Below are 24,030 nucleotides of genomic sequence, written 5' to 3' on the forward strand. Positions count from 1 at the left end.
CGGGATCGTATATTACGTCCTTCGGACGCCGATACTTTTCAGTACCGTCCCTAAGCGGGATGTATTCGGAAGCCGCAACTACCAGGGGATTTGGGTGGTGCGGAGCAGAATCGAAAAAACGTTTGGAAGCTAATTTGAGCCATTGGGCAATGGTTGGCAGACCTAGGTCAATGTGCAGATTTTCATTGCGAAGGAACCACGGAGCTCCCGTGGCTTTCCGCATGAAACGATTTTGTATTACCTGTAGACGGTGGATTTGAGAGGGACTCGCATGAGCGAAAACTACCCCTGCATAGGTCATGATCGGACGGATGCAAGTCGTGTAGATTTTCACCTTATTCCTAAGGGACAATTTACTTCGCTTGTTAAGAAGACAGTGAAGACGGCCCATTACAAACGCGGCGCGATCGCGCACACGTTTGATATGGGCCTTGAAAGTAAGACGTCTATCTAAGACTACGCCGAGATATTTGACTTGCTCCTCCCAAGGGATCGGCTTGCCAAACATCGTAATGACTTTAAGTTGACGGCGTGACCGTGGCGTGTTATAATAGCCCTTTGAAAAGTACACCGCTGCACTTTTCTCCGGGTTTACCTCGATTCTCCATTTGCGAAACCACTTGCCCAAGGCATTGGCCGCGCGTTGGAGGATTCCGGTCATCATAACTCGACCACGGCACGAAGAATAGATGGCTGTATCATCCGCAAATAAAGCTAATTCGGTATTAGGGGATTTGGGAATGTCACTAGTATACAATGAAAATAGTAATGGGGAGAGGACGGAGCCTTGTGGGACTCCGGCATGTATCGGGTGCGGTGACGAGAGCGTCCCTTCTACGCGGTAGCGAAAGGTTCGATTTGAGAGGAAGTCTCGTATGATGTGCACGAGACGGTCTGGCACTCCCAGTGAATAAAGCTTGTAGATCAAGCCATTGTGCCAGACTTTGTCGAACGCTTTCGCCACATCGAAGAAGAGCGCTCCCGTAGCGACAGGTTTTTTTAAGTTTAATCTACTGGAGATATGTTCAACAATACGGTGCACTTGTTGAACGCAGGAGTGTTTGGTTCTAAAACCAAACTGCTCTGGTGGAATAAGACTATTGGATTCGGCGTAGTCCCGTAATCTAGCAAATATGAGCCGCTCATAAATCTTCCCCATGGTATTGAGGAGACTTATAGGGCGGTAACTGGAAGGTTCGTTTTTAGGTTTCCCAGGCTTTGGTATACCAATTACAATTGCTTCTTTCCACTGCTGTGGAATAATATTACATAAAACTCACGACTCTTCGTTACAAAATAGGATATTATGTCTTACATAAGTGTGCTTGTGATAAAATCCCAATTGGGGTAATCAAAGGTACATCCATCGCATGATGAACTAAGTACCCACACCTCACCGAGCTTTGTGTTAGACCTGTCTTATGTGTTTGTGCGTTCTGTGTGTGTGTGTGTGTGTGTGTGTGTGTGTGTGTGTGCGTGTGTGCGTGTGTGCGTGTTTGCGTGTGTGCGTGTGTGCGTGTGTGCGTGTGTGCGTGTGTGTGTTTGTTGGTGTGGTCAAAAAAGAAGGAGATTATCAATTTGATTTCATACTTTTTATTACACAGATTTTGTAGTCGGTTTCATGTTTTTTTTTTGTTAATCTATACCTGCACCCACTTCATATTACAGCAAGAAATTATGTCTCTCTATAAAACCTAATATAAGAATAAGAGCCAGCGGCCGCCAGATCTTCGTTAATTCACAAATGCTGAGTTTTTCCATTCCCGGCACAATCATCTAAAGTAATCAAAAATTTATAGTTACCTTACTGATCGATCGCTACCTGTACCTATCATAGAATAAGGAGTAATGCTACGTACAGAAAAGCAACTCTCCGCTCCCCGCCGGCTAGGTTCCCTCAGTCTTACTTAAAAACCATGGTATAAGAAAATCAAAGTTTAGTCTAGTCTATTGGTTAGTCATCAACCGTATGGACGTCAGATGTCGCACACATAGATGCGCACGTATAAGATAACGTCAATTTATAGAGTCTGTAAAACGAGGGAGGATTTTTGTATGGGGAGCTCTTGTAAAGGTGAGAAACTTTCAACTTTTATAAAATAAGGAGTCTAGCAGCCACTACAGGTCTTAGTTTAATCATTTAAAATATTAATAAGCAAAATATTTATTTCAAATTTATGTGTGAGTATATACGTGTGTGTATGTGTATGTCTGTGTGTGTGTGCGTGCCTGAATAAGTATACGTACATGCGCTTGTGGACGTTATCTACCTCTCCTCACCTGCTTACCGAATATAGTTACCTAATGGTGCTCCCACACTGCCGTTAGAAAATGTTAGTAACGTTTGTAAACATTTGTTAGCAAGTAGTAACAAAGCTAACGTCCTCAGAAGGCGAAACCAAAATGCGAGCCAATACCAGATGTTACAAAATGTTAGTAAACATTTTCCATCAGTGTAGGAGCACTTATAACATGTAACAGTTTCTAACAAAATGCAACAATTGTTAACATTTGTTAGTAAATGTTTTGGTGTTATAAAATATTTACAAACATTTTATAACGGCAGTGTGGGAGCACCATAAGGAACTACAAGTTTATGTGTATCATGGTAACGTTCGTACGTTGGATAAGTTGGATACGGAACTGGCGAGGTTGTTGTAATCGAGATGTCGATAACGATCAGATAATCGATTACAATTAGATGAGCCTCACCCCCCGCGGCGTGCCGCGCATTCCGAGCATTCTATCGAACTCATGGACTAGCAGATCGAATTACCAATAGGCGCCAACGTCACAAAAAACAACTATTGGTTTTTCCAATAAAAAGTCTATAATCGATAAGTTTTCGAAAGGCGACAACCAAGTTTGTCTTATATTTTGATTGGCTGCAAGTTCATGAAGTTTAATGTGAACCGTCCCTTATCAGGCTTGTTGACCGAAAGTCAGAAAATTTGTTTTCCTTTGGCGAATGTTGTTAGGTTCTCGGGACCATTGGGAACAAAAATAGTTCCTTTGTAGTATTTACTTACCTCATTAACGAGGTACGGTCTTGTCGGTGTAGCATTCTCCATTCTTGTCTATCAAAGTCCAATTTCTTTACTACTTTATAAGACGCGACGTTCGCCTTCTCTCTTCTTAGTCTTCCCATTCCAGTCTTTTCATTTCTTTTCTTTCCTTATATCTTCCGTCTGTCGTGTCTGACTAACTTTCCAGTCATCTAATTAGTTAACAACTCATTAATTTACTTAATTAATTTGCACAAAAAATTATACTTAGGTAGTAGATGGAGGTATTAAGTATGATACCGACTTTAATCTATACATATAAGTCTGTTTAGGTATGTATCTAATTGAATCGTGTACCTACTAAGTTCAAGATAAATTATGAAATTCTGATTACTAAATAAAGACAGATCTAAAACTAAGGAAAATCATTTTCTTTTTTTCTATTTAACTTATTTATGAATTTTAATCAAGAAAAACGTAATAATAAGACATCACAGTGTGCTTTTTCATACAAACATAGTAATTTCGTGTTTTGACGTTTAGTAAAATGTAACTGATTTGACTAATTGGAAACTAGCCAGGTGAATATCAAAATTTCAAGTTTGGTGGCGAACTTTCATATTATTTTTTACGAGGTACGTGCTCCTCGTAGATAGAACTATCCTTTTTCATGTCGGAACCCAATTTTTCACGAAAAAATAATATGAAAGTTCGCCACCAAACTTGGCACATTTTGATATTCACCCATTACTGTAACTGACTCTCCACCATCACCTCTAATCATCCGCATCAAATGTCAAATACCAGCGCATAATTACTATAGCTTACGCAAATGCATTTATTATCCAGTGCATGTCAACATAACCTCATTCGTATGCCTATGCGGATTCTCTGAGATTCCGTCTCTATACCTCGTATGTTATGTTTCAACACGATCTCCTTCGTTTTTTTTTGTGTCAGTTTCCCACGAGTACGACGGCGGAATAGTAATTAAGCGATTCACTGGATAAAAATAAAATACGTCCGTGAACAAAGTTGTAGTACAAGAGTTTAATAACTCTAGCGTTAAATAACTTGGTAGGTTTTCACTGTAAGTTGTTGAAGGACCTGCTGTGCGTGCCAGTCACGAACCTATGGATGGTATTAATAATCTCAGCTGAGACTGCCCTCAAGATCATGCTCAAGTCCCTGTTGTTATAAAGAACTGTCACATTGATATGATCTTGAAGGCAATCTCAAAGCTGAGATTCGTTTATTAATACCACCCTAAGTTATCCAACGATAGTCCTACCAATATTTATTTAACCGCTATCTTCTTCTTCAATCGTGTGGGTTGTGAGGTGGATTACCAACCTCATCAACCTTGGCGTCAGGATTATTGAGCCGCCGCAAGTAGTAACCGGGACCAACGGGTCTAACGTTCCTTCTGAAGCACGGATCATTTTACTTTTATTTATTTATGATACTTTCGGACTATCAGGTGATCAGCCTGTAATGCCCTAACCAAACTAATGGTCACAAAATATTTTTTTGTGTAATGTCCCCACCGGGCTTCGAACCCGGGACCTCCGTGTCGTGAGCCCAACGCTCAACCACTGGGCCACGAAGGTCGTTATTTAACCGCTATTATTACTACTTTGTTACAAACGACACTATCTTGAAGTCAGAAGTGTTTTAATTAATTGTCCTATCGATATCGCCGCGGCGCCCATGTTAATGACGGCCGCTTAGCACGTCGCGGCACCGTAGTTGTCTCATCAACATTGTTCCGGGTGAGGACGGTTCATTGATATTGCGGTAACTCCATTCATGTTTCGGTCGCTGTTGTTACATAAGAGAACAAAGTTCACGGCCAGCGAGGCTCATCGGCGGTCATTTCCACAGGCGCTCGGCAAACAAGGCGTGTCTAGATTCCTAACTCGGAGGCTGCATCCGGGCCGGAGGGATCGGGTTACCGCGGGGGCGTGCGAATGTCAAGGAACCCTCGCGCCGCCGCGGCCTCAGTCGCTGCCGACATGTCTGCGAGCGCGCCCGCACTGCCGCGCACACTCGCCGCGCTCGCGCTCATAGCGCTACACGTCACTCGTAAGTACCCACATTACTGTGAGAAAACATCGCATCTACTTCCGTTTTGATAACATAAAAAGTTTCTCACAGTTTTTGCACCGATACACTCGAGAATTTAAATCATTTTGACTTTTAGATCTGTTTATTTAGATCCGTCACGTGCCCTTTCCAAGATTGAAATCATAACAATACGACTTCGACGATTTTTTTATCTACGACTATTAGTAATATTTGGACAAAATCAAAATTAGGATGCCCATTTACGATAAGGTTGAGGTCGACGGGGTTCTAACGATACGATGGTGTTAATTTTTTCGCAGATGGAGCTGACATATCCTGCAGTAGAGACGGTCTATTCGCGGACTACGACACGGATTGTCGGGAGTATGTGAAGTGCGCCGGCGGCGCGGTGTCGGGCCGGTACAGCTGCACGGCGGGCCGCGCCTTCTCCGAGCCCGCGGGCGCGTGCGTGCCGCGCCGGCGCCAGCCCTGCACCCGCCGCGTGTGCGCGCCCGGGGACGCGCTGGCCTACGCCACGCCCGGCACCGCCTGCCGCCACTACTACCGCTGCGACAACGGCACCGCCGTCGACCACTCGTGCCCCGCGGGCGCCTGGTTCGACCTCGCCCGGCAGGCGTGCTCGCGCGGCGCCGGCACCTGTTACGAGCCGCTGTGCGCCGGCCTACCCGACGGCTCGTACCCGGACTCATCACACGAGTGTCGCCGGACCAAGCAGTGTCGCGGCGGCGAGCTGCGCAGCGTGATCTCGTGCGCGGGCGGGCCGTGCGTCGAGTCCTGCCCGCCGGCGCGCTCCACGGCGATCCCGATCCCGGCCGGCGATGCCGACTTCTGCTCCGACGAGGCCTGCTCCTCCCTGTGTCAGCACGCCGAGGACGGAGCCTACGCCGATCGCACGACCGCGTGCCGAGAGTACTTCGTGTGCGAGTCGCGGCGAGTGATCCGGCGCGGCGTCTGCGAGCCCGGCCTGATGTTCTGGCAGGGCGGCTGCGTGGCCGCGGAGCGAGCCGAGTGCCCGGCGCCGGCCCGCAGCCCGTGCTTCAACCGCGCCGACGGGCTGTACCGGGACTGGCGCGACTGCTCCTCCTGGTACGACTGCCACCGCGAGCGCGTCATCGCGCGCGGCTCCTGCGACGCGGGGCTCGTGTTCGACGGCGCCGCCTGCGTGCCCGCCGGGGCCTTCTCCTGCGAGGGCCCGGAACGCTCGGCCACGTGCGAAGGACTGCCGAGCGGAACCTATCAGGACTTCGAGACCAACTGCACGAAGTATTTCTACTGCAAAGGCGTGTTGCGGACGATGCTGTCGTGTCCGGCGGGAAAAGTGTTCAACGGGGCGCGGTGCGTGCCGGCCGGGCAGTATCTGTGCCCTAGTTTGGAGAAGGACTCGTGTTACGGCCGGGCGGACGGTCGGTACCGGCCGGCGGACACGGGCTGCCGCGGGTACTACGCGTGCTTCAGCGGGGAGAAGGCGGTGTACGCGTGCGCGGCGGGCCGCGTGTTCGACGGCGAGGGCTGCGTGCCGGCGCGGCCCGGCGCCTGCCCCGCCGACGACTACTCCTGCGCCGGACTGGCGGACGGGTACCACGCCGAGATACAAACCGGTTGCCACAGGTACCCAGATCTTAGTAGTTTCCGTTAACCACAAGTATTTCCGGCAGCAAACTAGATATTCTACATTCCATTGAGTAACACATTAGACGACGTCTTAAAAGTCATTTTAATTAAAATAGCTAAAGCTAACTCTTAGAACACGCTGAATAATGAACTTTATGTCATAATAAAATCTTACTTTGATCCAGATACTTCTACTGCGAGGGTGGCGACAAACTGGCGACCCTCTCCTGTCTCGGCGGCAAGATATTCGACGGGCACTCGTGCGTGGAGCCAGTACACCACGAGTGCGGCGCGCCGCCGCGGGATTCCTTCGAGAACGGCGGCAACACCTGCGAACGCGACGGCTTCTTCATCCTACAAGGCACTGAGTGCAAGCGATACTACTTCTGTGTCACCGGAGTAAGGACCTACTTGACATGTCCAGTAGATCAAGTGTTTAACGGCCAAGTCTGTGTACCGAGAAGCCAATACTCATGTCCTGGTTGAGGTGATACAGAGACTAGTAAGGTCAAGAAGGCTCGCCGTGCCGGGTCGAGGCGCCCGCAGACGCAAGAAGTACCTGATTATTTATTTATTTAGACTGTGGTCTTGATGACGTAGCTCAACTTTTTTGGACAATTTGTAGTTTTTATTTTCCTGATCGTACTCGAGATTGTTATTGTCCTTCCAAAAAAGTTGCGTATAGTTTTAGATAATTATTCAAATGTACACTTTGTTTAGATAGAACGTTACAACTACCTCGAATTATTTAATGAGATTTAATAATAAACAATTATTTCCTTACACTTTTATTGGCATAGAAACTTTAAGCAGCCTATGTAAGTATATATTTCTAGTAATTATACAGTGACTATATCTTACAGTATTACTTTACAAACATAAAATAATAAGCTCCGTGAATAAAAAAATAATTCTTCATTTTGCGTTAAAGAATAATGACATAATTTATTAAAGTAACTAGTATTTAATACAGACGTTAGACAAATAAACGATAAATAATGTGTCTGATTTTATGATTAGGTACTTAGACGCCGATTCTTGCAGACACCTAATTTTATTTTAAGTTATACCCGTCATTTTCTTATCCGCCGAAAAAGAAAGGGATAAAAGATTGACAACTGTTAATTTGAAAATGAATGAGTGAATGAATGAATAACCCCGATGATATTCAACCTGTTTGACATGTGCTGTCAACTTAAAAGAGTTATTGGCCAATATAATATTTTTTTTTAATTTGGTTTTTAAAATTTCTGCCTAAAATTGACTAGTGTTCCATACATTCGATAGCCCGTCTGTCGATTGTCCGTCCCTTTCCTTTTAGTGGATCAGAAAATGACAGGTATAACTTAAAATAAAATTAATGGTGTCTACAGGAATCAGCACCTTAGACTCAGAATAATATTAAGTAATAAATTATTAAATAGCAGTTACTCTCATACGATATGCTGATAAAAATATTTATGAGATTAAAGACAGTGAGTCGTACAACTCATTTTGGAAATACCCAGTATATAAATAAAATGCATATGCCTGTAAATAGTTAGTTTACGTATTAACAATAATAAACATATTTTTTTTATCTAGTGACTGATAATTTTTCGTTTTGTTCAGTTCGCGTAGAGTCCATAATTTGCCAGAAACCGCAAGAGATAATGAGCTAAACCAAACGGAGATACATTTAAAGGTAATACAAATTTTATACATTTAATACATTTTGGTCTGCACAGAAGGTGCTTTTTACCCTATTGGCATAAGCAACACCCAACACATTGTAACGTTATGGTACACAGTAAAGCTCAGGTGTTTCTCAATTCCTTCACCATGTTATTAATGTTTACAAATGTTTACTATCCTTACATGAAAAACATTACAATTTTGATGCACTGTTTTATACTACTTTATTACATTACATTACATTCGTTATTTCATGACTTATTGTCCCTACCGATGATTTTAATGTATCGAATCTAGAAATCAGTTTCGCTCATTAGCTTAGAAAATACAACGCCAATTTTTTTTTAAAAGGTATATTACAATAATTAACAAATATAACATTTTAGACAACACCTAGTATCTTTGGTGTAAGATAAAGAATTAAACCAATAATATATCGATGTTACATTAGATTTTATATTACACACTTAATACATTTTTTTTACAATGTTTAACATTTACCGCGACATAGTAATAGATATAAGAACGGACTCTCTTAAAGTTCTATATAAAAAGCCAGGCTTTCACAAGATAGTATGACGTGACGAATTCCTGAACACATAAATCCGACATCGTATTTAATATTCTTTATTCAAATACTACGATGCTGTATAAGTTGGTAAGTTACATTATGAGTTTCACATCATTCGGGCACGACAAAACAGAAGTTTAAAGGTTTATAATGAAGACCCGTCAGCATGGCGACTTTTTGCAGCGCTTCTAACGCGCTACGTCATCGCGACAAACGCGCGACCGTGTAGGACGACATCGGGGGATGAATAGAGGGAGGAATCCGTCTTGCAACTGTAGCGATCGCAGACATTTTTGTTCCATTACTGAATAGTGTTTGCATCGCGGCAGTATCGCGTTTGAATCGCGACTGAATCGTGGTAATGTGAGCAAGGGCTCACAGCTAGCGGAGCTATCGTTAAAAACCTATATCTTTAGGTCATATTACGTGCACGTTTAATGTCAAATTATGTGTCTTCAGTACAACACAAACAAACCAGAATTCGCCATGACACCCAGCAAAAAAAACTTTACACTTTGTCTCATCATCGGTAATCAGATCAATTAAAATCTAACTTTCTCCCGACACCAATTTTACCCTTAAATTATATTTAATCAATCTCTGTATAAAACATAAAATAAACAATTTAATTTAATTTTTTAACTGGTTAATAAATTTTGACTTACATTTTATTTTAACATATAAAAAAGCATATGTAAGAAAAATACGAAACAAATATTCTTATTCATAATTTTAATATGGTGGACGTCTGAAATGAGCTTAAAGATGATTGAAAACACGCCGCATCATCATGTTACGTGCGCAATAAATGCAGAATGAAAATTTGAAATTGCACGTCGATTATATCTACGTGCAATATCAAATTTTATACCATGTAGTGCACGTTCATTCCTAGACCATGTTGCACGCGTTTTGTTGGTGTGTGACCTAATATATAATGCTATTGTCTCATAAAATAGCGTAAAGAAATATTTAAGGTTGTAAATCTTATAAGGGAAATGTTATGTTTAGTTCTTTTTAATCTCACGTTCCACTAGCGCCATCTATCCGTGAAATGAGACAATACATTTGTTACTTTACATTATACAGGTGTTAGGTCCGTTCAGCCTCAAAACGTAATTGATATAGAGATTGAGATCGAATGCATGTCTTATTTATATACTGTTAGCAAGAATGAGGTGACTCGCCTAGTGCACTGAACACTATCAAAATCTCAATAACTCTAGTTTATCCTGAAGGTTCAGTCTTAGCTTATAACATTTCAAAATAACTTACTGAAAGCATTCGTTGGGCAATGAATAAATGAATTTGAAAACAGCTTTTATAATTTCTGGGTAATATTTTCTTCACCCTGTATAGATTAGAATTATATTTGAAAAAAATGACAACAGAATAAAAAATTACTTTCAAACCAACGAATAAGCGCGAAGTTTAATGAAGGTTTTTTTTTTACGAATGACAACTCTGAACACATTTTGTTTAATAATGAATGACGATAAGTCGTTGGTGATTTTCATAATATATTTTTAAAAGTCATTTAACGTTCCATTTTGGCGGCAGACGCTTCAAAAGCAGTTTTAAAGATATTTTTTTGCTTACATTTGTTTATATGAATCAAAAATGCGATTTTAGAAGTATTTATATAATTATTTATATGTATAAAAGTAACAACTTTCTATAAAGCAAATTGCTGGATTTAGCTGTATATATTAGTGTATAAATCATATTAGTAGTAAAGTCGCATTGATTAATATAGACAAACTCGGTCATTACGCCACCAAATTATCCAATGAGGAGTCAAATAAGTACTTTTGAGTGAAGACAGCTCATTCACTTAACCATAATGTCCTTCAAAGCTGTTGCCTACTTGAGTAGAATCGAAACGGACGGATCGTATCGAGCGCCGGCATTTGCGAATTATAAACAACCTGTCTATATATCCCACTGCTGGGCACAGGCTTCCGCTCAATCAGCACTTGCGGGTTGGTGGCAAATTGCTACGAGTTTAAGTTTCGAAGCACGTTTGGCGATCTAGAGATAGATTATAAAATCTTTATTGAGGTTTGAGACGGTACATTAACACAGGTCAATGCAAACCTACAAATCCTAACGCTTCGTCCGCTCCGATTAAGCTTAAATAGACGCGCAGTTTAACTCCCCATTACGTACCTCATAATGTTGCCAGAACTCTATTAGGGCTTGTAAGTTCGCCTAAAGATTATGCAGGATGCCAATTGTCCCGTTTTTTTGAAGCGTTGCTCATTTCACTTGCATAAAGTTGAATTGTGGATTCTTTTAGGGTCAGCGCAGACCAAGAGCAACGGCAAGGTGAACTGTTTTTAAAAACACTAGCGCGAACGCTTAGCGTACCGGCTTGGACATCCGCAATTTCTGGCAACACTAACCTCGCCCCATGACTTGTATAAAGTGAATAGGGTTTCGTTCCCGGAAATTCCCATATTTTCCCGGGGGTTCTTGTATTTTTCCTGTTTTTTTCGGGAAAAACTAAGAACGTAACCCTAAATGTGTTGTAATCTGGCTCACTGGTCGCTGGTGCCGGGCGCTGGCGCGGGGGCCAGCAGCAAGCCGACGTCCCACACCTTGATGACGCGGTCCTTCCCGGCCGTGCACATGCGTCCGGTCGCCTCGTCCACGTATAGCGACGCCACTGCGTGCTTCATGTCGTGGAATGATGCTAGCGATTCACGGCTGGAAGCAGATTAGGGTTTTTGTACGAAATGTGGATACAAAATTAAAATTGTGTAATCTTAGAACTATCTAACACAACACAGATTACAGAGTAGGAAGTTCGTATTGTGTAAGTACTAACTGCAAGTTTAGTTTTCGGGTCTCGGGTCAACTGGAGAACATAAGCAACGTGTACAGTCATGAGCAATATAATGTACCCACTTTAGGACTCTGTCGCACTAACATATTTGACATTTAGTGAGACTTACCTACAGTTCAATTTGTCAAAATAGTTAATGTGACATGGTACCAAAGTGTATACATATTAATGCTCGTGACCGTACTAAACTGGACATAAAGAATGATTTCTTTTTCAAGCAAAATTTAACAATAAGGTGTAAGTATATTAACATGGTATAGAATAAGGAACAATACGTATAGATCAGCAAATCTCCGCCCCCCACCAGGGTCTGAGTTAGGTTTACCTCAACACCTCCCTTGAACATACTTTAGACTTGAATCAGAATCTTGAGTCAGACGTCACACACATACAGATTGTTTGGATGAAGTGTCCGGGGTGAGCAGTTGGCTCGACGGCGGCGATACGGTTTACGACCTATCACGTTGGTCTAAGGCCGGTCATAGGATGGGTGACCACAAAAAAAAAAGTTTTCATCTCGAGCTCCTCCGTGCTTCGGAAGGCACGTTAAGCCGTTGGTCCCGGCTGCATTAGCAGTCGTTAATAACCACCAATCCGCACTGGGCCCGCGTGGTGGTTTAAGGCCCGATGATCTCCCTATCCATCCATAGGGAAAGCCCGTGCCCCAGCAGTGGGGACGTTAATGGGCTGGTGATGATGATGACGACGTTGGTCTGACGGAAAGCTGGATGAGGCGTGGGTATTTAAAAATAAGGTGCAAGCAAAATATACTCACGGTTCATGCCGCAGCGTCTCGTAGCAGGTGGTGCAGACGCGCTGCGGGAACTCAAACCCCATGATGGGCAGCGGCAGCCGGTGCGGCGAGCACGTGGCGCACACCGCCGCGCCGCACCAGCGACAGTGGTGCTGGCGGAGACCTGCACCACACATAATTTTTTTTTTCATCTTTATTTAATCATCTAAAAAACATTGCAATTTGACATTTGCGCATATAAAAGTAGGTGCGCAATGCAAACAAATGTCAAATAGCAATATTGCTTTTATTGGAATATGAACATAAACCTGATCGATGAACACTGCATAATTGAAACGCAACGCGTTTCGTTCTACGTGCGACCCGCACGCCCCTAGTGACTAAATATTGTACTATCTATCTGTTACTGTCAGCTGATGTTTCTTCCTTTTGTTCAGTTCTTCTTGCGCATATATTCGTATTGTAACCGAAAACGTTTCTCTCTAAATAAATCTACATAAATAAATATAAATAAATCTAAATAAACTTTAATACTTAGTTTCATTAGCTTTTATTTTATTTTATTCATAAGATATCCAACAGCAGTTTTACAGGTAAAGTTAAAGTATCTAAATTACATAGTGTGTCTTAGCCAATAACAGGATATCATAGATTGCGTTAACTATTGAACCGAAATTAACAGAAAACAATAACAAAACTTAAATGAACAATACGCCAGTGTACAAACGAGTTACAACGACGACGAGAAACGAAACGAGTTGGCTTTCTTAGATGAATTGCTTCGATGTGGCCATTTTAACCCTCCAGTTCAGTACAATTAGTGATTATATTTCAATACAGATAACATTTTACAATCGTCTCAATGCGCGGTGACAATTAGATCTGTCAAACTACGTAAGGTAATGTTGTGACGGTTATGAGCATAGTGATGTATCAGTCGATATTAGGTCGATCGATTCTTTTCTATCACTAGCCTAACAGTGTTACCTAGTTGTTTCTTCTCCATCATAGCGCGCACGTTCCATATGAAGGGCGCGCGGCAGATCTGGCAGAGGTCGGACTCCTTCCACGCCGGTGTCTCTATCCGCTTCACTCCCATCTCCCACACTCCTAATGCGCCGTCCTCGCCCGCTGAGATAAGTCGCTCGCAGCTACCCACGTACCACAGACCGGTCACTTTATTACTGCCGACAAATATGACTTGTTAAGTCTCAGTTAATGGCTGATTACTGTCAGTCTTTAACAGAATACCTACCTTATATTTGGATGTTACACCTACCACCTATTCCACAGCATTGCTTACCATACAACAACAAAAACAGCTCAAGCCCGCAATCTCAACGTTTTCTAAATTGTTACCACCTTCCTCGACTCCTCAGTTGAATTGCTTCAATGTGGCTTTCCAGAGCCCCAGTTCTCAGGCGAATCCTGAGATTTACTTTGACTTAACGTTTAACTCCTTTAACTTTGACTCAGGAAGGAGACCTACTTCCTAGACTCCGTCCTCTGTTGAGGCGACGTTAAGGTCTTCCTTGAACTTGGCTCAAAATCGGTATTCTGAAACGGCGCCTCAACCATAACTCGAGTTTTCTCCAGTAAGGCATGACGTCATTCAATTCATACAGTCAATTTGTTGGCAGTATGATGTGCTCGACTCCACTGAGTAAAGTCCTCAAGCCGAGGACGTATATGTCAACTTAAAATACCAAAATGTTACACCGGTTAGCCGCTGAACCGGTGTAGGACCAACCATGGAAAGTCAAAGCATCACACACAAATGGGGCTTAAAGGAGTCGCCACACTGCGAATGTGGTCACCCGGATCAAACCATATCTCACATAGTGAACGAGTGCCCTCTGCACCGGTTCCCAAGTGGCATAGCCGGGCTGCATTGTGTGATGGATGCGGCAGAGACTTGGTTAAGGGAGCTTAAGCTGGATATATGATCCATGCAGGATATTTTATTTTTGTCTGCCATACGCAATAATAATAATACCAAAATGCTGCTCAGCTGAGGCCGAGTCGAGTGGAGGAAGGGTTGAGAGAACATCTCAGAATACGGGAATTCTCGATTGAATCCTTCTTACGTGCTCTGTTCTTCCTTTGCTGCGTAAAAGTACAAACCTATGTCCTTGTAGTTCATAAGCTGTTCCCTTCTGCCCTCCGATGTCCCAAACTATAATGGTCTGGTCGAAGGAACCGCTGAACAGAAGCTGAGGTAGAGGCGCCCAGTTCAACACACGGACCGAACTGAAAACACACAGGTATATTTATGTATTTATTATAAACGAACTTGTAAAAAAAGAAACAGATCACTCTGATGAGTTGTAAACTTGTAGATCACCAACCCGATGGCGGTGGCGGTGGTAAATATCACACATTATTACCAGGGGCCTGTTTAACAAAACTTACAATTGTAAATTACAATGACAATTTGATGTACATTGCGGAGTATGTGATCACGAATATTTTGCAGTGTCATATTAGCTACGCAATGAACATCAAATTGTCGTTGTAATTTACAATTGTAAGTTTTATTAAACAGGCCCCAGTAGTTTATTACAGACCTACAGTAGGTTATTCCCTATCTACTAATTACATACAAAAATATATTTTTTTAATATATTTTAATACAGATAGTTTTAAAGCCTAAATTCCAATAAATGTGTCCAAGAAAAATTGTATTAGGTAGTGAGTTCATTAATTCACGACAAACGGTCAAAGGTATTATTTTTAAAAATGTACAATCAAAGAGCAAAAGTTCAGTCACTGAGCCCAGGGAATTATTTGTAAACAGTGGTGAAATTATGAACCATTAGTTGTCATATTATAATATTTATGTTTTTTCGGGTGTTTTTCTATACCGAAACGACACACCAGGAGGAACCAGGAGGTCCTAAATGCAACCCAGGGGGTTAAAAAGCCACAACGAAGCAATTCCTCTAAAAAGCAATATTGCAAATTGACATTTGCACATATATATATAACGGCTTAACGTGCCTTCCGAAGCACGGAGGAGCTCGAGATGAAAACTTTTTTTTGTGGTCACCCATCCTATGACCGGCCTTTGCGGAAGTTGCTTAACTTCAACAATCGCAGACCGAGCGCGTTTACCGCTGCGCCACCGAGCTCCTTGTAAGGGCCGGACTGAAAAACAGCCCCCGAGATCACTGCGACCTTGTCAGATCTATTGTGACCTAAATCCTTACCGATCCGTTCGAAGAGATCCAACGTCTTTTTGGGAGAACGCTCCATGACTACCTGGGGGTCCATTATGTGGCCCCCAAGTGTACGGCTTCTACTATGTATGAGAGCCTCACAGCTGCACAACAGATGTAGTGGCGTCTCATCTTCCCCTAAGCAGAATCTACGACTAAGTACTGATTCTTACTTAATTCATAAATAAATTAGAAAATAAGTCGAAATGTAAAATGAGATCGATTTTTGATTATGTTAGACTAGCTTCTACTTCTAGATTAGCATTTCATGATTTATTTTTGAATCAGTCAAATATCCTGTTCGATAACAAATGTAATAAACGCTATAGGCATTATACCACATGAAAAAGATAAAGAATGCACAACGAACTAATGGGAGGAAGTATCAAGGCCGCTCATATCTCTGATAAGCTTATAGAATCTCGTTAAACATGGTACGTGCAAGTTATTAAAGATTAGAGAATTGCTGGCAAATTGAAAATTGTGGGTATTTTTCGTGTGAAAAGCAATCGACATTCTGAAGGGACGGATATGCAGAGAATTTCTGTAAGCATTGTGATATTGAGCTAAAGAAAGATTATAGTACATCAGGAATAGATGGACCTGCACATTATACGCATTCCAGATGCCTAAGGACGGTTTAGGCGCATAATGACAAAAACGCAAAATGACAGATTCACAAAATGTCAGATGGCGTAAAATGCCGGTTTCGCAGAATGACAGATTCGCAAAAAGACAGTTTCTCAAAAAGTCAGTTTCTGAAAAATCTAGCCTTGAAGACTCTCAGATTATAACGAGTTGGAAAAACAGACGACGGCAGCCAGTTCCAATCCTTTGATAACAAAATTGATTTTGGCGCCCCTACACCCCCTCCCCCCCCCTTTTTCGGCACCCGCACCGTCCGCACCGCCCCAGTGCCGCCTGGGTACTTTGTACATCTTGCGATGAATGTAACTCTGACTGCCCGAATTGGGATATAGTCAAATCAAATCAAATATACTTTATTGCACAGAACTAAAATAGTCGTAAGCTTTTGTTGTGCAAATAGTCATTAACCCTATTATTCTAATTCTACAACTCACCCCGTATGTCCTTTGAGCGTAGTGACGAGCGTGGCGCCATTGTTATCGAGCTTCAACATCGTTATCTGCCCACTGTAGTCTCCCACAAACGCATACTTGGACTGCGAGTCGAATCTGATACCGGTTTAGGAAATTTCAACACTGTTTTATCTCTAATGCTAATACCTACATTTTAAATTAACAAAAAATATATAAGTGGGATTAAAATACATATACAGGGTGTTAGTGACATCGTAACAAATACTAGCAGGATGATTCAGACAGTGACTCTGAGTTAATATCAAGCGGAATTTTCCGTCGCAAAATTCATGACTTTATGGATTTTTTTATTATTATTTTCAATTATACTTTTGCAATGGAAAATTTATCTTTATATTAACTCTGAATAATGAGCTGAATCACTCCTCTCAGTATTCGTTACGATGTTACGTACAGCCCGTACAAGTACGTACAAGTTGCCATACGAGCAGTTATGGGTGTTAGTGACACCATAACAAATACTGAGCGGGATGATTCCGACCATGATTCTGAGTCGATATCAAGTGGAATTTCCTGTCGGAAAAGTTATGAAAATTTTGGTATTTTTTAAAATTATTTTCAATTTTATACTTTTGCGACGGAAAATTCCACTTGATATCAACTCAGAATCATGGTCTGAATCATCCCTCAAAGTTTTCGTTATGATGTCACTAACACCCTGTATAGTAAATGACACCGTACCAAATATTGAGGGGGAAGACTCAGCTCATGATTCTGTGTGGTATTTACCGTGACAACACCATGTATAGAGTGATTCAATCTGATTTATTGAGGTATAAACAACCTCCGTGGTTCAATGGTGAGCTTTGGCCTCACGATCCACAGGTCCTAGGTTCGATAAAACAGAACGCGTTCTGCTGCTTATTGCCCCGGCCATGTCGCAATTGACCTTTTTAACACGATGAAGCATTATAGGAGCGTCAGGCTGATTCTCTTTGACCATACGGTTAATCATATCCATCTTGGAACATCGTGTCAAAAGTAGGTAGCCTCAAGTTGTTCTGCCCATCCAATTAGGGATACCGGTCGTTATGTATGTTCTATTTCTAAAATTATCTTTAACCCATTCATTTGTTTCAAGTAAAAATATTGTTAAAGGATACTGCAAAGCGGTGCACCAAGCCTCGAAGGAGTAGCCGCCGATCCTCCGGCCGGTCTCGCTGCAATGGTACGAGAACAGCTTGTCTCGAGACACGGATAGCACCCACTCACAACCGAGGGAGAACACCACAGCCGTCACACGCGCCGTGTGTGCTAGGTACTCGCGGGCCTGTGGACATTATGCAAACGCGTTGAAGAAAAGAGTTATTATATTATAGTACTACCCAATCCACCCAGTTAGATGCGTCAAGGTCACGGGCTCAAGCATCGAGATCAGAAAAATCGACGCTCTAGATCGTAGTTACCATGGTAACGCCTTACTACGTAATGAAGGACTTTCCAGGCTAAGTTCCCCAAAAATATATAGGTGGCGCTGTTAAGATATAACGTGATAATTATCTATTTTCTCATTACTCGGCTACATAATTATTTGAAAATACAATATAATGGCAGAAGATTACTTATGTATAGAATTATGTTACTACCTATATCGCTCGCTTCTCTTTATTTTGATCAGAATAATAATGCCTGGGTGTAAATAGTGCCTTTATACCCAAAAACAAAGACGAAAGATGCATATGTCTGTCATCCATGAAATTAGAAAGTGAAATCAAGAAAAACTGTACAGGGTCTTCATACATGATTGTAAATAATATTATGCCGCCATTCTAGCTCACTTAGAGCAGACTGGACATGTTTTGTATGAGTTATCTAAAGCGTATATACAGGGTGTTAGGGACATCGTAACGAAAAAAAAAATGGAACGCCTATTTGATTGTACTAAAAACGATGGTGGGTGTTTTTCTTGTCGCAAATGTTTAATTAAGATTTTGAATTTTTACTGTGCCGCAATGTAAGTCGAACAACGCGGCACACAGACGTTAAACCTACGCACGGCTACGTTACGCGTGCGTGCGTGATACGATGTTGTATCTAGGTAGGAGTTTTCATTCTCTTGTATTTAGATGCTTAGTGGTGCAACGTTTAAAAATGTTGAGTTTGTTGAAGTAGAACACCTACTGCCACGATTTTTCACGCACGGTACCTACCTACCAGTTATTAAAACGTTCCTAACTTATTAACAATAAAAACCCTACTCTTGCCTTACTTTAATTGTTATTCCTTCGGATGAAGTACCTAGGTAGGTACCCTAGAACATGTCACGTCACGTAGGTATGCAACATCGCGTTTCCTCCGCGGTAGGTAGGTATCACACGCACTCACAAACACAACACCTTGCTCTTTAATAAACATCAACAATCTTCCATACTTTTGTGCAGTAAATGGTCTATGATCTATCATCATAGTCGACACTACTCATTTACAGAATAAAACAAACACAAAACCCTCACAAACACGAAAAAAATATCCTCGAAAAACATCACGCGATTCGGGTCAAGCTTAGTATTCGACTGAGCGGAAGCGAGCGGCGGCGTTAGCGCAAAGCATCAAAGGCGCGCCGACGACGCGCCGGCCGCGGCCGAGTCGAGCCGACGACTAGACAGAGAGAGAGAAGTATGTTTATGGTGCAAGTGACAGAGAAAGAAATAGTATCTGTTCGTATGCCTACTTTATTGGCGAGCGTTGCCCTTGACCCGTGCGCCGGCTATTCACCTGCGCATAGCTGAAGTTGTAGATACGTTATTATTATTATTGATGACATTGATAAAATTTAATAATTAGTATTTTTTATTTGTTTATTTTAAATGTGCGTTCTATGCAGCTTAAAACACAATATGGGACTGAAAAAAATCTAATTTTTTTATGAATTTTGCGACAGGAAACTTCACTTGATACCTATCAACTCAAAGAAATACCTAGTATCTGTTCGTAATGCCTACTTTATTGGCGCGCGTTGCCCTTGATCCGTGAGGCTATTCACGTCCGAGTATCCATCAAGACAGATCAAACAAGCCCTAACTCGGAGGTCTTGCGTCCCAGGATCCTTTAATTATGTCTTAGAACCTTCTTGGCCTATGTGGTCCAGTGGTTGAGCGATGGGATGCGGAGGGTCCGGGTTCGTATTCCGGTGGGGACATATCACAAAAATCTGTTTATAAGGCCTTTGGTTGGGACGTTACAGGCTGATCACCTGATTGTCCGAAAGTAAAATGATCCGTGCTTCGGAAGGTACGTTAAGTCGTTGCTCCCGTCTACTGGGTTCTTATGTAAGCACGTAGCCGTTACATGAATATTGTACACAGAACAGGATAGGTTTAATTAGTTCTTTACTGATGATTTAACAATGAGATTTAAAACACGAATAACTTAGTATGTACTTAGTACCTCGGTATCAACATGTAACAAGAAAAATAAGATCACTCCTCTCGGACAATTTTTTTCTTTGAACATGCCGACATTGCCTACGCGGCGGAGTTGCCGAACTATCGATAGGTAGATTATCAATTGTTGAACTTGAAAATTGTCTAAACTATCGAAAGTAGTGATAGTACATTTAGATCGATACTAGCGATAGTACCGATAGGTCTTGTTTTGTAACAATAATGGGTATTGATCTAAAAGATCTATCGATAGGTACTTACTATTGGTTTTTTTAACTAGGTATCGATAGAATATCGATAGGCAACACTCTGGCGGAGTGTCCGCCCAATTCTAGACGCGATCTCGCTCGATTTTTGTGTAGCGAGGTTTTGCGTAGGTACTTACATACTAAGTTGGTGGATGGTTGACATAGTAGGTAACTAATTACCTAATCTGTGGTGGTTGTGTTAGTTGGTTGTTAGTTATTCTAATGACAACAAAGAATACAATTATTTACTGTTTCAACTGTTTTAGGTAGATAGTGGCCCCGATTCCTATGAGTAAATGAATGAATAACCCGGTCGAATCAAAAAGGTATCTCGCTGGTATGCAAACCGTTTGACGTGTGCTGTCAACTTAATTCTGTCGGTTGTTTTAGATTTCTGCTTAAAATTGACGTGTATTCCATAAATTTTATGCCTGTTGATTATCCGTCCATTTAAGAATAAGAATAAAATAAATTTATAATTTACGATAGACAGAGAAAGAAATAGGATCGGTTCGTAGTGCCTACTTTGTAGGCCGCGCCGCCGCCGCGCCGCCGCCGGCGTGCGGCGCGGGGCGCGCGGAGCGGGGCGTGTGGAGCGGGGCGCGCGGCGCGCGGTGCGTGTGGCCGTTGACCCGTTCGAGCAGCTGTTGTCTCTATTACATCGAAAATTTTCGATAATTTGTCATTATTGTTTTTTTTATTGAAATTTGGGTTCTATGCAGCTAAAAGCACAATATGGAATTGAAAATAATTAAAAACAAAACTCAAAATTTCATGAATTTTGCGACGGAAAATTCCACTAGATATTAACTCAGAATCATGGTCTGAATCATCCCTCTCAGTATTCGTTACGATGTCACTAACACCCAGTATAGTACACAAAATATAATTAGCAAGAACATACAAATCTTGCATAACATATTATAACATATCATATCATGGAATATCATTTTTTTTTTACATCCATGATAGTCATGTTCCGAAAAGTCACGCATTCCCCGAACATGGCTACCATGGATTTAATTCGGAAATAACATCGTAGTGTTACGGGTTCGAACCCCGGCTCGCGCTCTAAAGCACTGAATTCGACTTTATGGGTTTGAAATGTTTGAATTCATGTTTGGATCATATTTAATAAATATCACATGGTTACCTGCAGGGCGTTAGCCATGCTGCGCATGTTAATGCGCAACGTGATAAAATTATCGATCGATACAATAAATTTTGTCGAAATCGATAAGTTTGTTTTTATCCCTAGCATGCATGTCACGTGATTTTGTTCGCAGTTTGACCGAACGACACGACTTATTTGTCACAATTGACGAAACGACATAGTTATATCGTAAGAATCGATAAAATTTTTCACGGTCATTTTTTCGGCCCTACAGGATTTGTGCCTGAATGGCGATATGTTGCGAATTAAACATAGCTGGCGACGAGTGGCGTGAAGCTATGTTATTTTATCATTGAAACTTGTAAAGTTGAAAGCTATGATGACAAAATTACATATGAGAATAATGTTACAAAGTAAACATTTTTGGTAAATGAATCATGTGTGAATATAGTCTATGAGATGAGGAGACCATCAATTACATCACTGATAACTCTGATAAGTGTAACACTATCATGTAAGACTGCCTTGTTTATTCACCATAAATAATAACATATACTTAAACTTTATAACAAGATCCTTTCTTGTATGCATAACTGCCTCTCCACCTCTTATATAGAAGGTGTTAATGACATCTTAACAAATACTAAGAAGGATGATTCAGACCATGATTCTGAGTTAATATGAAGTAGATTTTTCTGTCGCAAAATTCATGTTTTTTTTTTTAAATTCCACTTTATATCAACTCAGAATCATAGTCTGAATCATCCCTCAAAGTTTTAATTACAAGATGTTTGACCTTGTATAACATTATCAATTGGTGGTAAATTATATGTTTGTAGGATATAGGAATTATAAAAAATGTTAATGTAAAGATACATTGTGTTGTGTTTATGTTGTTTTGTTTTTTTTTTGTTTACCCTTAACCTCTCATATGCCGAGATACCAGACACAATAGATTTTACATTGTGTCTGGTCGAGATCCGCGTTCCGGCATTCGAAAGATTAAGGGAGGCCTATATCCAGTAGTGGATGATTTCTGCCTGATGATGATAATGATATTAGACTTTTCACAATAAGTCATCTCTATCTAGGTTTTCTTAAACCAAGAACTGCATTTATTTATTTTAGTTTTAACCTGAAACACATACACTCTAAGACACCTGCTTATGGTCACACAACCAATCGCTTACCGGGTTTATCCTATTGCAGTCTGTGGCAAGTGTGAACTCGGAGATAGTGCCGTTTTCCTGGCCAATGAACAGCTGACGAGTCTCCGGGGTGTAGAACATGGACGTACAGCCCGATGGCATATACTGACAGATACTCGGCCAATACTGCCCTGAGTCGCGCTTTAGCCACACTCGCACTGTTCTGTAGACAAGAGTATTGTTAAACATTACTACTACTATACTCAGTGTTTTATCCATTTTATGAAAATGCTTTCAAACTATAAAAGTAGAAACTGGTTCTAATATGAAATAAAGAGCAAGATATCTATTATACTGCACCTGTGTTACAATAATATGAACTGTCATTGTATTATATTGTAAAAATGAAAACTTAACAAGATCAAGGCAACATCATTTCACTTTTTACAATTTAATACAATGCCAGTTCATATTATTGTAACACTAAGTAAATATCAGCACTAATATTACAAATTATTTTATAAGACCAATAAATCTCACAGCTATAAAACTGAAATTCATCACCTACCCAAATAATGACATTCTTAGCAAACTACCAACAAGTGTTCAAAATGTGTCACATCCAAAAATACTTGAAGTATACTTAAATAAATGAATTAATAGATTGGAACGCATTTTATATAAAGCATCTATAGCTCAAAACTACGAATAATAAATTATAGACACAAGGAGGCCCCAAAAATTTGCAATATGTTGACAGCTGAGGGTAACTTTGTTGCATGTATGATTAAGATTGAAACTAGTTTTAAAAAGTATCTGCAACTTTTCAGGCAGGAGAAAGTCGCGTGTGGAAACTGAATAGGCCCGGTTACCGAGTCAGCATACTCACTTATCATCGCAGACGCTAATGACTCCATCCTCGCCAGGTATCACAACTGCGGCATTCACATCGTCTGTGCAGCCCTCTAACTTATTCAACAACGCTGGTTTTTTCGTCGTCGAGAACCTATCATTTGGCGTCCGAGGTGCAGGCTTGATTTCAGCAGCCATTATTTAATATTCACAACAAATAAACACGATTATTCGACAAATTCTTTCTGTTCGGAAAGAAAACGTCATAATAATTTTGACAGTTTCGATTTGATATTTGCATTTGACAGTTATGTTATTCTAAAAACTAATCGAATTCGATTCGAATAGTCCATAGAGATAGGAAATTATATGGAGGCGCCCTGTTCTACTATATA

At 41.2% G+C, this 24,030-nt stretch overlaps 2 protein-coding genes across 2 annotated transcripts; one reads left to right on the forward strand and one right to left on the reverse strand.

The window, feature by feature from the left end:
* The first annotated feature begins 4,983 nt into the window (after nucleotides 1-4,983).
* LOC126381880 (uncharacterized) lies at nucleotides 4,984-7,788 on the forward strand. The gene is made up of 3 exons (XM_050031430.1): nucleotides 4,984-5,090; nucleotides 5,393-6,701; nucleotides 6,890-7,788. The coding sequence occupies exons 1-3, from the start codon at nucleotides 5,021-5,023 to the stop codon at nucleotides 7,188-7,190; spliced, it is 1,680 nt and encodes a 559-aa protein (XP_049887387.1). The 5' UTR covers nucleotides 4,984-5,020; the 3' UTR covers nucleotides 7,191-7,788.
* Nucleotides 7,477-23,913, reverse strand: LOC126381922 (WD repeat and FYVE domain-containing protein 2). The gene is made up of 8 exons (XM_050031497.1): nucleotides 23,673-23,913; nucleotides 22,826-23,006; nucleotides 17,994-18,160; nucleotides 16,852-16,965; nucleotides 14,676-14,801; nucleotides 13,539-13,735; nucleotides 12,573-12,714; nucleotides 7,477-11,658 (listed from the first exon to the last, which is right to left on the reverse strand). The coding sequence occupies exons 1-8, from the start codon at nucleotides 23,831-23,833 to the stop codon at nucleotides 11,490-11,492; spliced, it is 1,257 nt and encodes a 418-aa protein (XP_049887454.1). The 5' UTR covers nucleotides 23,834-23,913; the 3' UTR covers nucleotides 7,477-11,489.
* Between the last annotated feature and the right edge of the window lie 117 nt (nucleotides 23,914-24,030).

The sequence above is a fragment of the Pectinophora gossypiella genome, chromosome 1, assembly GCF_024362695.1.
Source record: "Pectinophora gossypiella chromosome 1, ilPecGoss1.1, whole genome shotgun sequence".
Classification (NCBI taxonomy): domain Eukaryota; kingdom Metazoa; phylum Arthropoda; class Insecta; order Lepidoptera; family Gelechiidae; genus Pectinophora; species Pectinophora gossypiella.